This window comes from Poecilia latipinna, unplaced genomic scaffold (assembly GCF_001443285.1).
Source record: "Poecilia latipinna isolate Pla-1442-1.1 unplaced genomic scaffold, P_latipinna-1.0 Scaffold2123, whole genome shotgun sequence".
NCBI classification, from domain to species: Eukaryota; Metazoa; Chordata; class Actinopteri; order Cyprinodontiformes; family Poeciliidae; genus Poecilia; species Poecilia latipinna.
In genome coordinates, this window is record NW_015114739.1 from 94,903 (window position 1) to 106,653 (window position 11,751).

Below are 11,751 nucleotides of genomic sequence, written 5' to 3' on the forward strand. Positions count from 1 at the left end.
GCCTGCCCCATGTGTGACTGTCTGTGTCATCAGCCTGCCCTCAGGCGCACAACGCAGATAGTAGCCACATTCTTAGCAAAGATTATGTAACTGGCCACCGAGGCTAACGAGCTAACCTTTGTGTGCCAGTTCTGTCAGGCGCTAATTAGCTGGCGTGGCTAAAGTCTGAGAGGCAGGGTTACTTCAGGTTGAAGTGACAGGTAGTCGTGACCAAAAACACACAAAGGGCATGACATTGTAAAGGCTCTAATCACGCTGTGTAACCTCTGTTTTCATCTCACAAGGATAAGTACACCATTGGACTTTCAGAACTAAACATTCATCCCTCATACCATGCAGTCAAAGAGAAGTCGTAAACAAAGCAAAACCTGAACACAGATGACAAGACTGCAGTCAACAAAGGCAGGAACACAGCTTTGCTGTTTAAAGGGGCAGTGCAATATATTTTCCAGGCACATAGAGCCGTTTGATAGCACAGTCAAGTCACTGTGTTTCTATTACAAATATGCAAAATCATTTTTTTAATATTCTGCTAGTGTTAAAAAAACAACAAAAAATCCCACAATTTTGCAATTGTTGTGTTTCCATTAAGTAAGAAACACAATAAAAAACGTTCATGAATAAGCTTGTTCACTTAACAGGTCATTAAAAATCAAGGTGGTGACGGATGTAAACATTTACATGAGATATATTCACATTTCAGCCACGGCACTAGAGCTTATCCATCAGCCATCAGAGGAGACGTTGACATCTTATTGAGGCACTGGAGCGACAAACTCCTTATTTTTGGGAGTGGCTACATATGTATGCGACGTTTTGGGGAAATTGCAGTCAGTAAATTTACAGAAGAGCTGCCAATGTCCAACTTTTGACTGAAACTCAAGTTTTGATCAACTGTACAATGCTGTAAGACCTTTGCTGCTGCATACAAACTGGCGTGATGCCAAAAGAAGTTTTTTCAAATTTGTTGTGCAAATTTATTTTTATAACTCCAGTCGTGCAATTTAAAGTCAATGGGAACTAAGCTTATGCTGCTTTCGGTTGTTATAAATATGCTCTACGTATCACACAAAACGTAAAAGACCTTTGACTTCACAATCTGAAATTGACCTCTGTCTCTTTAAGAAGCTTCTACTCTTTTCAACACGCTGCCTTCAGCATGCTGTCACAAAATGCTTCTCATTAATGTTTCCTAGGAACTTTGAACTGAGAAGTTGTTCATCTGATGAAGTCAGCAGACTCTCAGCTCTGCCAGGTGTTTGCTAAATGCTGCTGCCGCTAGTCTGGAGGAGCTGAGTGGGGAAGGCGTGCTCTGTGAAGTGGAGGCATGCAGATGTGTTTTTGATGAGGGAATAACTTTATGACAAAAAACAAAAAGAAAAGAAAGGTCAATTTTACATAATACCCACCATTTGGACAGTTTCCATTAACTTTGATATATTAAACCTAACAGAAATTCAAGATCAGATGCAGATCAGATTACAAAACATCCCCACTAAATGTGTGTGCAGCTTACATAATATGTGGTTTGTATTCTTGCGTAGAAACATTAATAATTATCTTGATATTTTGAAATCTGGGAATTTTCTCCCTTTCTTGTTTTCATCTAGGCAAGCCTGACACATTTTCTGCTTTGCCTTTATACCGTTCTTGTGTTTAAAAGATCTGCTTTTAGTCAAAAGAGAGTGATCGCACAGTCAGAACAGACACCACATAGCAAAACTGGTCCGTGTCCGCAATTGCCCACTTTTAAACTCAGTACCACAGAAACTAGTTTCAACTGATGCTTTAAATTCCCCCGCCACAAAAACACATGACTCACATGTTTTTCCTCTTTGAAATGTTTTTTGACATCACTGTGGTCTTCATAAAGGGACAGTATTTCATCAACATAGTTGTCATTTGTCAAGGGTTTTTTTTACCCCATACTTTAAGATTCCTTCAGTACTATGTTTTCATTGAAAGTGAATGCGTCGTTGAACTCATAACAAAAAGGTTTGAATTTTCCTTCTTTTTCATTCCTTTATAAAATGATTTTGCTCCGAGTTTAAGCACTTTCAAGTAGCAGATGATTACAGCTGCAAGTCTTTCAGGTTTCCTCTCTACCAGTTTAAAGATTCGCAGTTGGATTTAGGTCTGGATCTTGATTGGGCCAATTTAAGACATGAATATTGATTCATGTCTTAAATTGATTTGATTCTACATATTTGCTGTCTTATGGCAAATTACAAAAGGTCTCGCTCGAATTTTTATACTGCTGTTCCTCAAATACCAAATTTGATTATAACATAATTTCTCACTTATTAAAATCAAGCTTGGCTGTAATGTAAAATGTTTGCAACTAGGGGAGAGCAATAAATAGATTTCCTTTGTTTTTTGAAGATTTAATTTTTAGAAAATATGGAATTGTTCGTCACCAGTGTACTTCTTTGGTTTCCAGAGGGATGTTAACTCACCCAAGAACTATCATGACAAACATGTTTTACATCTTTTTATTTCGACTTTGATTTCAGGTCAGCTCACTCAGGGAAATAAAATAGAATTGTTTTTGCTGTACTTTTTTTTTTCTTTTAGATATTTTCCGTCATTGATATTTCTATAAAGAAAAAAAAAACATGAAGGAAAGAAAATAGATTAAAATCGGAAACTGAAAAAATATGAAATATGAGACTTAATTTTTAAGCCAGGTCGCCCAGTCCTGGTCGTAACACGAGTTTCAGACGGGGGATTTTAGAAGCTCGAACTCATTCACAGTTTGGACCGGGTTTTGTTTATGTGCCGTACCTGGGAACCATCGAATCCCCTCCTCTTAGGGTGGTGGGGTCCAACTCAAAGATGGACGACACCTCCATGCCGTCGGGTACAGGGACCAGGGTGTACATGATTTTCTCCTGTGGAGCGCGGAGGCGGCCTCGCAGAGCCTCGTTATCAGCATCCAGCTAAAAACAAAAATAAAAATACAGTAAAGGACGCCCTGCACACACCTGTAAGGGAGTTAAGAATCAGTGGCAACAATCCTCAACCATAAAGGTAAATAACCATGCTAAGTGAACAAAGGTAAATCATACTGAAACTCTTTAAATTTGATAAGAAGTAATTTCATGTACATTTACAAACATCCTCTGTGTTTTTTAAGCCTTCTACTCTAAGATGATGTTGGAATTTGCTGTATTTGTGCTCTTAAAGAAAACAAAATATATTTTTATTCAATAACTACCAGCACTGCTGAGCATCAACTAAGATGATTACACAGTGACACCTTGTGGTAGTCAGGAGCTACTGACACACACAAAGCAAATGATGAGATTTTCTGCCAAATCTGGATTCGAGTGCAGATTTTAATTTATATGCATATCCACACTGACGCAGCAACCAAACAACATCTATGGATTGTGTGACAATACCTGAAAATTGAAGGGTATAAAGTCCACCACCTAGAGCAACAAAGAAAAACCCAGAACAGATTTTTAAAACGCTCAAGAACGAAGCAGAGGCAAAGCTCCAACAACGAGAGAACATCTGACTTACAGAAGATCGCTGCTCAGCGCTCTCCTCCTCAAAGTCTGGGTTCACCTGGAAAATTCATTTGAAAACATTATCCAATGAATCATTCATTTAAGAATGATGTACTCTTTTTCTTTAAATAAAATATAAATAACTGCAGTTTTGAAATCTCTGCTTCTTGGACATTTCAGAATAGATTTTAAGGTGGTTTTGATGCCCTTTAAGCAGAACTATCTAAAATGTATTGCTTTTTCAAAATTACTGATCACAATAACATTGCAAAGTATTGTAGGAACTACAATTAATATCAGCCAAATGTTGGGCTCTCTACAACAATAACACGTATTTGTTGATGCTAGTTGCTTGTCATAGTAGAACATGTAGACGTTTCTTTGAAAAAACACAGCAGATTCAATCATATGCAGCTTTTCCAATAAAGCCATGCTACTGATATACTTTCTTTTTTGCCAGAAGTTATTTTTGCAAAAATAATCATCACCTCTTTTTTTTGGGCAAAAATAGACTTTGGTAATTATTTTCAGAAGGTGACAAAATACACCTGCTAAAGATTACAGCACAACAACAAAGCACTAAAACACAATACAAACATATAAAAATACAGCACACATTGATCAAATCAACACTTACCAGGATTTTATCATTTTTAAAGGATGTTAGGATTTGTGCATTATATATTTACATGTCCACCTTTAGCATCTCCTCCTCATTAAAAGAACAGTTCAGATATTTCCCACATTATTTCCTTGTTTACATTATTATTTCCATATGTTGTTTTTTATACTTTTTGCTTTCATCTTCCCTAAAATACTTTGTGTTGCTCTTGTTGTCTATGAAAAACTGTCTATAAATTAGAAGTCTCTTGATGTTTAATTATTGCTCCCAGCTCAGAAATTGAATGTTTGTCTATATCAGTATACCGATAAAAAAAAATAGGGTGGGGTTGGGGGTAAATCCACCGACACACACCTCACCCACCTCTGCAGCCAAATAGCAGCCGGTGGCCAAATGCTTAAACCTGAACAGACTGTTCCAATATCCTGCGCCTCCTCTGCATGGGTCATGGTGCACCACCTGGTGATGAGAGAAGAAACAGCAAGTAAAGCCAGCATTGTTTCCGTATCAGGGATCAGCATTTAATTGATCGGGGGACGGATTGTATTTTGGGAATACGTTCCACCAACCTCCACTTCCCACAGTGCTTTGCTGCTGGTGGCCGAAGTCGCCGACTGGCGACCGGTGGTTCGGAGAAAAACGTACTGCTTCTTCCTGTGGTCGTCACAAGTTAGAAACTTTTCTTGCTCTGCGTGGAATAACCGCACGACATCACCCTAAAACAAAACAAGAAAGCCAGTAAGACGTGATCAAGTAAATGTCAATTTTTGCTGTTGTAAACAAAACAAAAAAAACATCAAGTAATGTAAATTGTGTCAGTACCTACCCCTTTGAGTATAGTTTCCAAGTTGTCACTCCATTTCATGAATAGAACAACTTTCCAGCTTGTGTTGCAATTTACAGAATTAACCTGAGGAAAAAAAACACAGAGAAATGCTGTATGAACATTTCAACACATTTATTATTTATTATTATAACAGTCGTACCTCGTTACACCCCGGGTTGTCAACTAGCTGGTGGCTGCTGGCATGGAGAGGCTGTCCTGCATTCACAGGGTTGAGGACGACTTTGTCTCCGATCACCACCTGCAGGAGCATCGCAGATTCACAGAGGAACACCACATTGCTTAGAAGCGAAATATAAACATAGAAAACCTTAAAATATGATAAAAACAAGTGAATCATTTTACAAAAGTGACCTACATTTTATAAATCAAATAAAAACTCTACCAGCTCAGATTTGTTTCTAACTATAGACGCCATTTCTTGAACACTAGGTGGAGCTAGAGTCTCTTTGTGTCTCTTGCCAACAACACATCAAAAAACCTCAAGCTTTAATTTATGACAAATAGTTTTAATAAGCTTTGATTATTTACATGCACCACAAGCTGAACTCAACTTTTCAAAGCGGTGCAAGAATTCATCTTAAAAAGTAACTGTCTTTAAATATTTGATTTCAAAAGTCAAACATTTTGTGCCACAGAGAGTAATCTGCATGTTCTCAAAGAAACAGACTGAGGTCTTACGGTCGATGCCGCTGACCAAGACACTGGTCAGACTGGAAGAGAGGCTGGTGCCTCTTGGTCCTTTTAAAAGGATGAATCAAATGTGGAGGACAAATCTTCCCAAAGGGATTAATTAAGTGGAACTTAATTAGTCATTCAGCCAGCTTAACTCTATCACCTTCCATTAGCCACGATTAGAAACTGCAGCTCGAGCAGGAGAGGTTAGGTTCACGTATGCCTCATTTACCTGAGCCACTCTGACTTCCCTTCAAAAAGCATTATGCAAATGTAGCTTTATATACTTTCTTTAGATTTTATGTAGCAGACCAACACAAAGTGGCATATAACTGGGGAAAGAAATGAAAGTGATGTATAGTTTTTATAATTTAAACCATGAACCCAACCCTAAGTCAACCCTTTGCATGTCTAACCAATAATCACTGCAGTTAAAGATGCAACTATCTTGGAAAATTACTCTACCAATTTTGTACATATTATTCATTTTTATCCCTTTATAATCAAAAACAGCTCAGTTTCCACCTGGATGCCTGCGATTATCAAATTTCAAGTTTTGCTAAACATCCTTGCTTAAACTTCAGTTTCTACTTTGACTAGGTAAGGACTTTATAAGAGGAGTTTTGGGGGAACTGCTGTCTTATATTCAGATATTTTTCAACTACAATGGCTTTTCCAGTATTGGGCTATATTTTGCATATATGTTATTTTCCCATTTGCACCTCAAATGGGAACCTTTGTTCCACATGTTTGCAGTCTCCTCTCTCTGTGTTTTGACCTGCTACAAAGAAAAAGTCTTGTGGTATCTGCCAACAAAGATCTTATGTATCCTTTCCCTTACACTTCATAATTTTGGTCTGTTTTCTGTTGGTCCATCACATCAAATCCCAGTGAAATACATTGAATTTTGTGTTTGTAAGTCAACATGAGCATAACTTCAATGGATCCGAATACTTTAGCTGTATCTACAGCCTGTGGTTTCCTTTTTTTATTTCTTTCAAGCACAGAGGAAATTGGCTGCACTCGAAATGAATGTTCACACTGCGTCTCATTTCCTGCAGTTCTCTCTGGATCAAACCGCAGGTCAGTACATTGGATTATAGCAGCATAGGTATTAAGAGAGATGCAATTAATAGATTTTGTTTTACTGTACGCTGCTAAAACACAAACTCTTACCAAGTGTGTGTGTATTTTTGGTCCAGTTTCTAGGGAAAATATTTTAGTACATTTGAAATAAGACAAAGCTAACTTATAAGTAGCTTTTTAGTAATTATAGAAACTTGTTTTAAGTCAATAATTCTTTAATATAGATTAAAAAGTTCTAGTTCCACTGGCAGATTATTTCACTAAAATGACAATTTTCTCATGTTACAAGCTCCTATATCTTTCTAAAACATTAATTGCAAGTTAGCTTTTTCTTCTTTCAAGTGAACCAAGATATTTGCACAACAAACTGGACAAAAATACTTGGTCAGATTTTGCAGTATATTTAGTAAAACCATGTTCTTCATCTTGATGCCTCTAGAGCCCATCATCGTCCGGCTTTTCATCTGTGCTTGTAAAACACACTGGAAAGGATTTTGAATACACAGTGCTTCTAATCCAACCGGATAGACTCTCTTTCCCGAACAGATTGTTGTTTATCAGCAGTTCGTTGTGCTTGACAAGTTGAACATTTCAAAACAAACGGCGTCGAGCCTGAACTGGAGGCTCAGATGTGGCGAGTGCATGTGACTTCTGTTTTCGAATCCCGTGTAAAGTCTAAAAATACACGCTAGGTTCCTTCTATTGGGCATAATTAACTGGAATCCCACACCCGGCGCTACCCACACTGTCTCCCAGGGATCTCAGCTTGTAGAACGGCTGGATGTAGAACCAGGATCCCTCGTTCCCGGCCGAGTCCAGAGTCACTCTCATGGCATTCTTCTCCAGCAGTGCAGGTAGCCGCTTGTTCACCGTCAGGTATTTATTGCTTTTCAGGTGCAGCAACTGTTGGCACAACAAGGCATACAGTTATAGGAGACGTAACCAATCAGTCTCTCTCTCTGGACCGAGACGTGAAAAATGTTACACAGCTTGAGAAAAATGTGGAAAAACTGGTGCGACGGAGGCCATGGGGACAACTTGAATGAACTTTACAGCAGAGATACTTGATATTGTTTTTTGTTTTTTTTAGGTCATGCAAGACTGCCAATTGATCCAAGGGGTTACTTTGGGAACTTTAGTCACAGCTGGTTTTCTCCTAACAAGCTTCTAAGTGTATGTTTCCCAAGCAGTAATTGAATTATATAAGGTATGTGCAGCTAGGACATCCCACACTATCTCCCTTATGCACATTACACAGCAAGTTTCTCAGATAAACGCACATGAATGCAAAACCTTCATGAGCAATGAGCGAAGGAAAAGACCTTTCAACGGTGACCTTATAGGACTTCTTTGTTCTGCGGCAATTATTTAAAGCTCTTCAGATTAAAAAGCAGAATTATGGTCAGTTTTATCAAGCACTCAGCATGCTCTGAGCATGCAGCACAGCGCCGCAGTCCATTTAAGCAAAGCCCCTTATCTGGTCGGCCGCAGCGCACCTGAATCACATTTCCATACTGGATGACTGTTCCCAGCAGCTTGCGGTTTTCAGACTCATTCTGCTTCTTCTCGAGGTCTGCGGCGTGCTGGAAGGTCACGACAGAGCACATGGATGGAATCACAAACACGCATTGTCGGAAATCGCCTGTGTAGTTACACTGCAATTATGGTTTGCGAGGCTGGAAATAGATCTTACGTGAAGTTTATTGAGCAGGACCGTGTCCGTCGTGCTGTTACCGCCGGGCTTCGCCGCTTTCCAGAACTGTTTCTGTGCCGAGTATCTGTTCATTGGACACAGCTTGAAAAGGCAGTCTAAAAGCACAAACAGAAAGACACATGTTTCATAATTTATCGCAACAGTCTGCACTCATGCCCGGCGTCCTGACCTCGGCAAACGCAGCCAAGTTTGGGGAAAGTGGTACACCGAGACTAAAAATAATCGTTTTCAGAAGCGGAATGGCCTCGACTTGGTCTCACTCACAACAAACTTTAAGGATATGTGGAGATTCACAGACGGGTTCTAATAGCATGAAGAAATGGCAGGAATTTTGTTTCACCAGCAGCAGGTTTGGAGAATAAATATTGGCCATGCAAAAAAAAAAAAAAAAGCTGGACTTATATTAATGGAATATAATCTTCTGAAAATATCAAATCAATTTTATTTTCAGCATCAAGGTAGTTCAAAGTGCTCATAAAAATATCACAGTCGCCAACTATAAAACATGAAATAAACATTACATTTTATCAAATGCCATCAACATCAAATATGTTGATCAAGGCAACTCTAAGCAGGGGGGTTTTTAGCCTTGGCCTAAAGGAAGTCAATGTTTCGGCTGTTTTGCAGTTTGTTCCAGACTTGTACTGCATAGAAGCTGAATGCTATTTAAATAATAAAATAACTTATAGTTCAGTAGGGAAAAAAATTATTTAGTTGATATGATTAAGATGAAAATAAAAGAAAAATCCTTTGTCCATATTGCAAACAGAAAAATGGGAAGCAGCTATTTGTTACTTTTTAAATTAGGGGGATGAACGGATCAGTCGATTTACTTCATTTTAGGAAATCGGTGGTAGGTCGATGCTAACGTGTGAAACTGATTTTATCTACAAACATCTGAAAATCAGCCACTGTTACTTTTCACTCTGGCATGAGAGAGGGCAGCCTGACGGACCCACCCAACCTCATGAAATGATCGATTAAGTCTGGATTGTTTCACAGGTATTGTTCAATGTTTTTCACCAAAAAGAAGAAAGATTGGAACATTAAAAGCGTATGTCACAATACACTATGCGTAACAACACTTGACAGAGTCAGTTATAGTTTTATTTTAGTTCAGTATCAGCAAAAATCAGAATCAGTAGCCCCTGTTATGGCCCAGACATCTTTGTTAAACTGTAAGGACAGATTTTGATGCTGCACAGTGACTGGTGGGATGGAAATAAAGATGCACCAACATCAGCCATGAAACAGAACTGACTCTAAGTTTGGAGGGAGCTGCTGATTCAAGTGGTGGAGGTAATGTTTCCTGTTCATGAGAGAAGATAAAATTTAGCAGGAAACTGGCATATTACATGTTAAAGACAGGCTCAGAGTACTGAGCCACAAAAAACAACAAGCTCTTTTATGTCAACAATTCCTATGCAGACTTGACAAATGATTTACAATTTTTTTCCAAAAAAAAAAGACAAATGACAGAAAAAAGTCTTTAAAAAAAAAATCAATCTTTCAGAGTTAACTTGAATTGAAAGTTGGAGAGGGATAAAAAAGAAGCTTCTATAACATGTTTGTCAAACAAGATGGTAGCTATTTGGTAGGTTGACATTCCGAGCTATGGAAACCCAAATGGAGAAAAAAAATTACAGATTTTTCATAGAATTAAATGTTCAAAAACAGAAAATTGAGTTAATTGATAAAAATCAAGGGCTGTTGCCTTGCAGCAAGAAGGTTCTGGGTTCGATTCCTGGCCTGGGCTCTTTCTGCATGGAGTTTGCATGTTCTCTCTGTGCATGCGTGGGTTTTCTCCGGGTACTCCGACTTCCTCCCACAGTCCAAAAACATGACTGTCAGATAAATTGGTCTCTCTAAATTCTCCCTAGGTAAATTCTCCCAGTGTTGCCCTGCGACAGACTGGCAACCTGTCCAGGATGACCCTGCCTCTCGCCCACTAAGGGACAAGGGTGTAAAGAAAATGGATGGGTGGATGGATAAAAATCAATTTATTGCCCAGCCCTGATGTGCACAACATAAAACAAAAACTCTGACTGAAATGGGGATTCAGTCTCATGGACAGCATGAGCATCTATTTTAAGGAGCAGAGAATATAGAAAGTGCTGGTACAGACTGATAAATATACAAGATACAACTAGAAAAAACTTCCTGAGTTGTAAGATGATAGACTAACTCATCCGTTCAAACATTTACTATGAACTACTGCATTCCAAGTGTCAACTAGAACTCCACTGAGTAATAACAGAGATAAAAATACGCATTTGGGCTACCGTACTCAGAAATGCGGTCAAAGCAAAGAGTGTCAGGGGATTACCCATCATACAGCCTAGAGTGGAGGAAGCAGGGCAGGAAAGAGGAGGGCAAAGACCCAAAAAAAGAAAACGGGGCACTGGGAGAACATTTGTCCGATGCAAATGGGCAATAATGGCTATTAAAAGCAGAAAAATACAGTGGTACCGAACTACTACGGCAGAAAGGTATTTCCTAAAAAGTTAGTTGCAAAATGTAGACATTATCTGCAAAAATCTTCACAACAGACCTACTAAAGATGAACACCTGTAGGACTTTCAACCTCATTGTCCTCAAAAGCTGCGTTTCCATGACTGCAGAATTTGACATTTCAAAAATAAATGTGCTTAATAAAAATAGAAATAAAATAGAAAAAGCAATGGCAGTCCAGTGGTAGATCGACCCCAAAGACACTATTGACCCTTCGCACGTGACGTCACCTCTTCAGACCTCTGCTCGCTCCGCCATGATGAACGTAAAAACAACGTGCTCCTTTAAAGCCTGTCAAAAAGCAGACACTTGTAGCCTAATATCACTTTTATTTAGTTGATTTCACCTTAAAAATGGTCATAGGATGCTGTGTGATCGACAAAGATACAAACCAAACTTGTCATTCATAACTTTTAATGAGGAAAGATATGGCAGCGATGGAAATCAACTGTCAATAATAATGACTGTCAGCCCTCAGTGTAACCGCGGATTTGAAGTGAACGTTTTTTACACCTTTTGCTTACATTCATGTTTCCTTTTTGTTATTGCAACATGCAGTGCAGCAATAACAAAAAGGGGATTTTGAACATGAACTGTTCAATGAATTTTGAAACTTAATCATGTTGTAATTTTCTCATTAGGTATTAGGAAACTTGTGCTTTGCCTTTTGTATCTAATAGGGATCTTTCAAACACAGAGTGAAGAAGCAGAATTACAACATTTTCAATATTCTTTATCTTTTACCATCAACCTGCCAGAGGACTACCAATGAAAATGAGCTCTT

General features: G+C 38.6%; 1 protein-coding gene across 14 annotated transcripts in view; it reads right to left on the reverse strand.

Annotated features, from left to right (window-relative positions):
• Positions 1–8,550, reverse strand: part of LOC106936350 (inositol 1,4,5-trisphosphate receptor type 1-like) — a 95,546-nt gene extending 86,996 nt beyond the window's left edge. For 12 of the 14 annotated variants that reach the window (XM_015017298.1, XM_015017297.1, XM_015017290.1 and 9 more), the window contains exons 1-10: positions 8,436–8,550; positions 8,239–8,325; positions 7,487–7,645; positions 5,124–5,222; positions 4,964–5,047; positions 4,707–4,853; positions 4,492–4,596; positions 3,529–3,573; positions 3,405–3,434; positions 2,785–2,939 (exon numbers count right to left, since the gene is read on the reverse strand). In XM_015017298.1, coding sequence (XP_014872784.1) covers positions 2,785–2,939; positions 3,405–3,434; positions 3,529–3,573; positions 4,492–4,596; positions 4,707–4,853; positions 4,964–5,047; positions 5,124–5,222; positions 7,487–7,645; positions 8,239–8,325; positions 8,436–8,528 — 1,004 coding nt within the window. In that variant the 5' untranslated portion in view covers positions 8,529–8,550. The remainder of the gene's footprint in view (positions 1–2,784; positions 2,940–3,404; positions 3,435–3,528; positions 3,574–4,491; positions 4,597–4,706; positions 4,854–4,963; positions 5,048–5,123; positions 5,223–7,486; positions 7,646–8,238; positions 8,326–8,435) is intronic. The other 2 variants (XM_015017296.1, XM_015017285.1) reach the window with 1 other exon arrangement.
• Between the last annotated feature and the right edge of the window lie 3,201 nt (positions 8,551–11,751).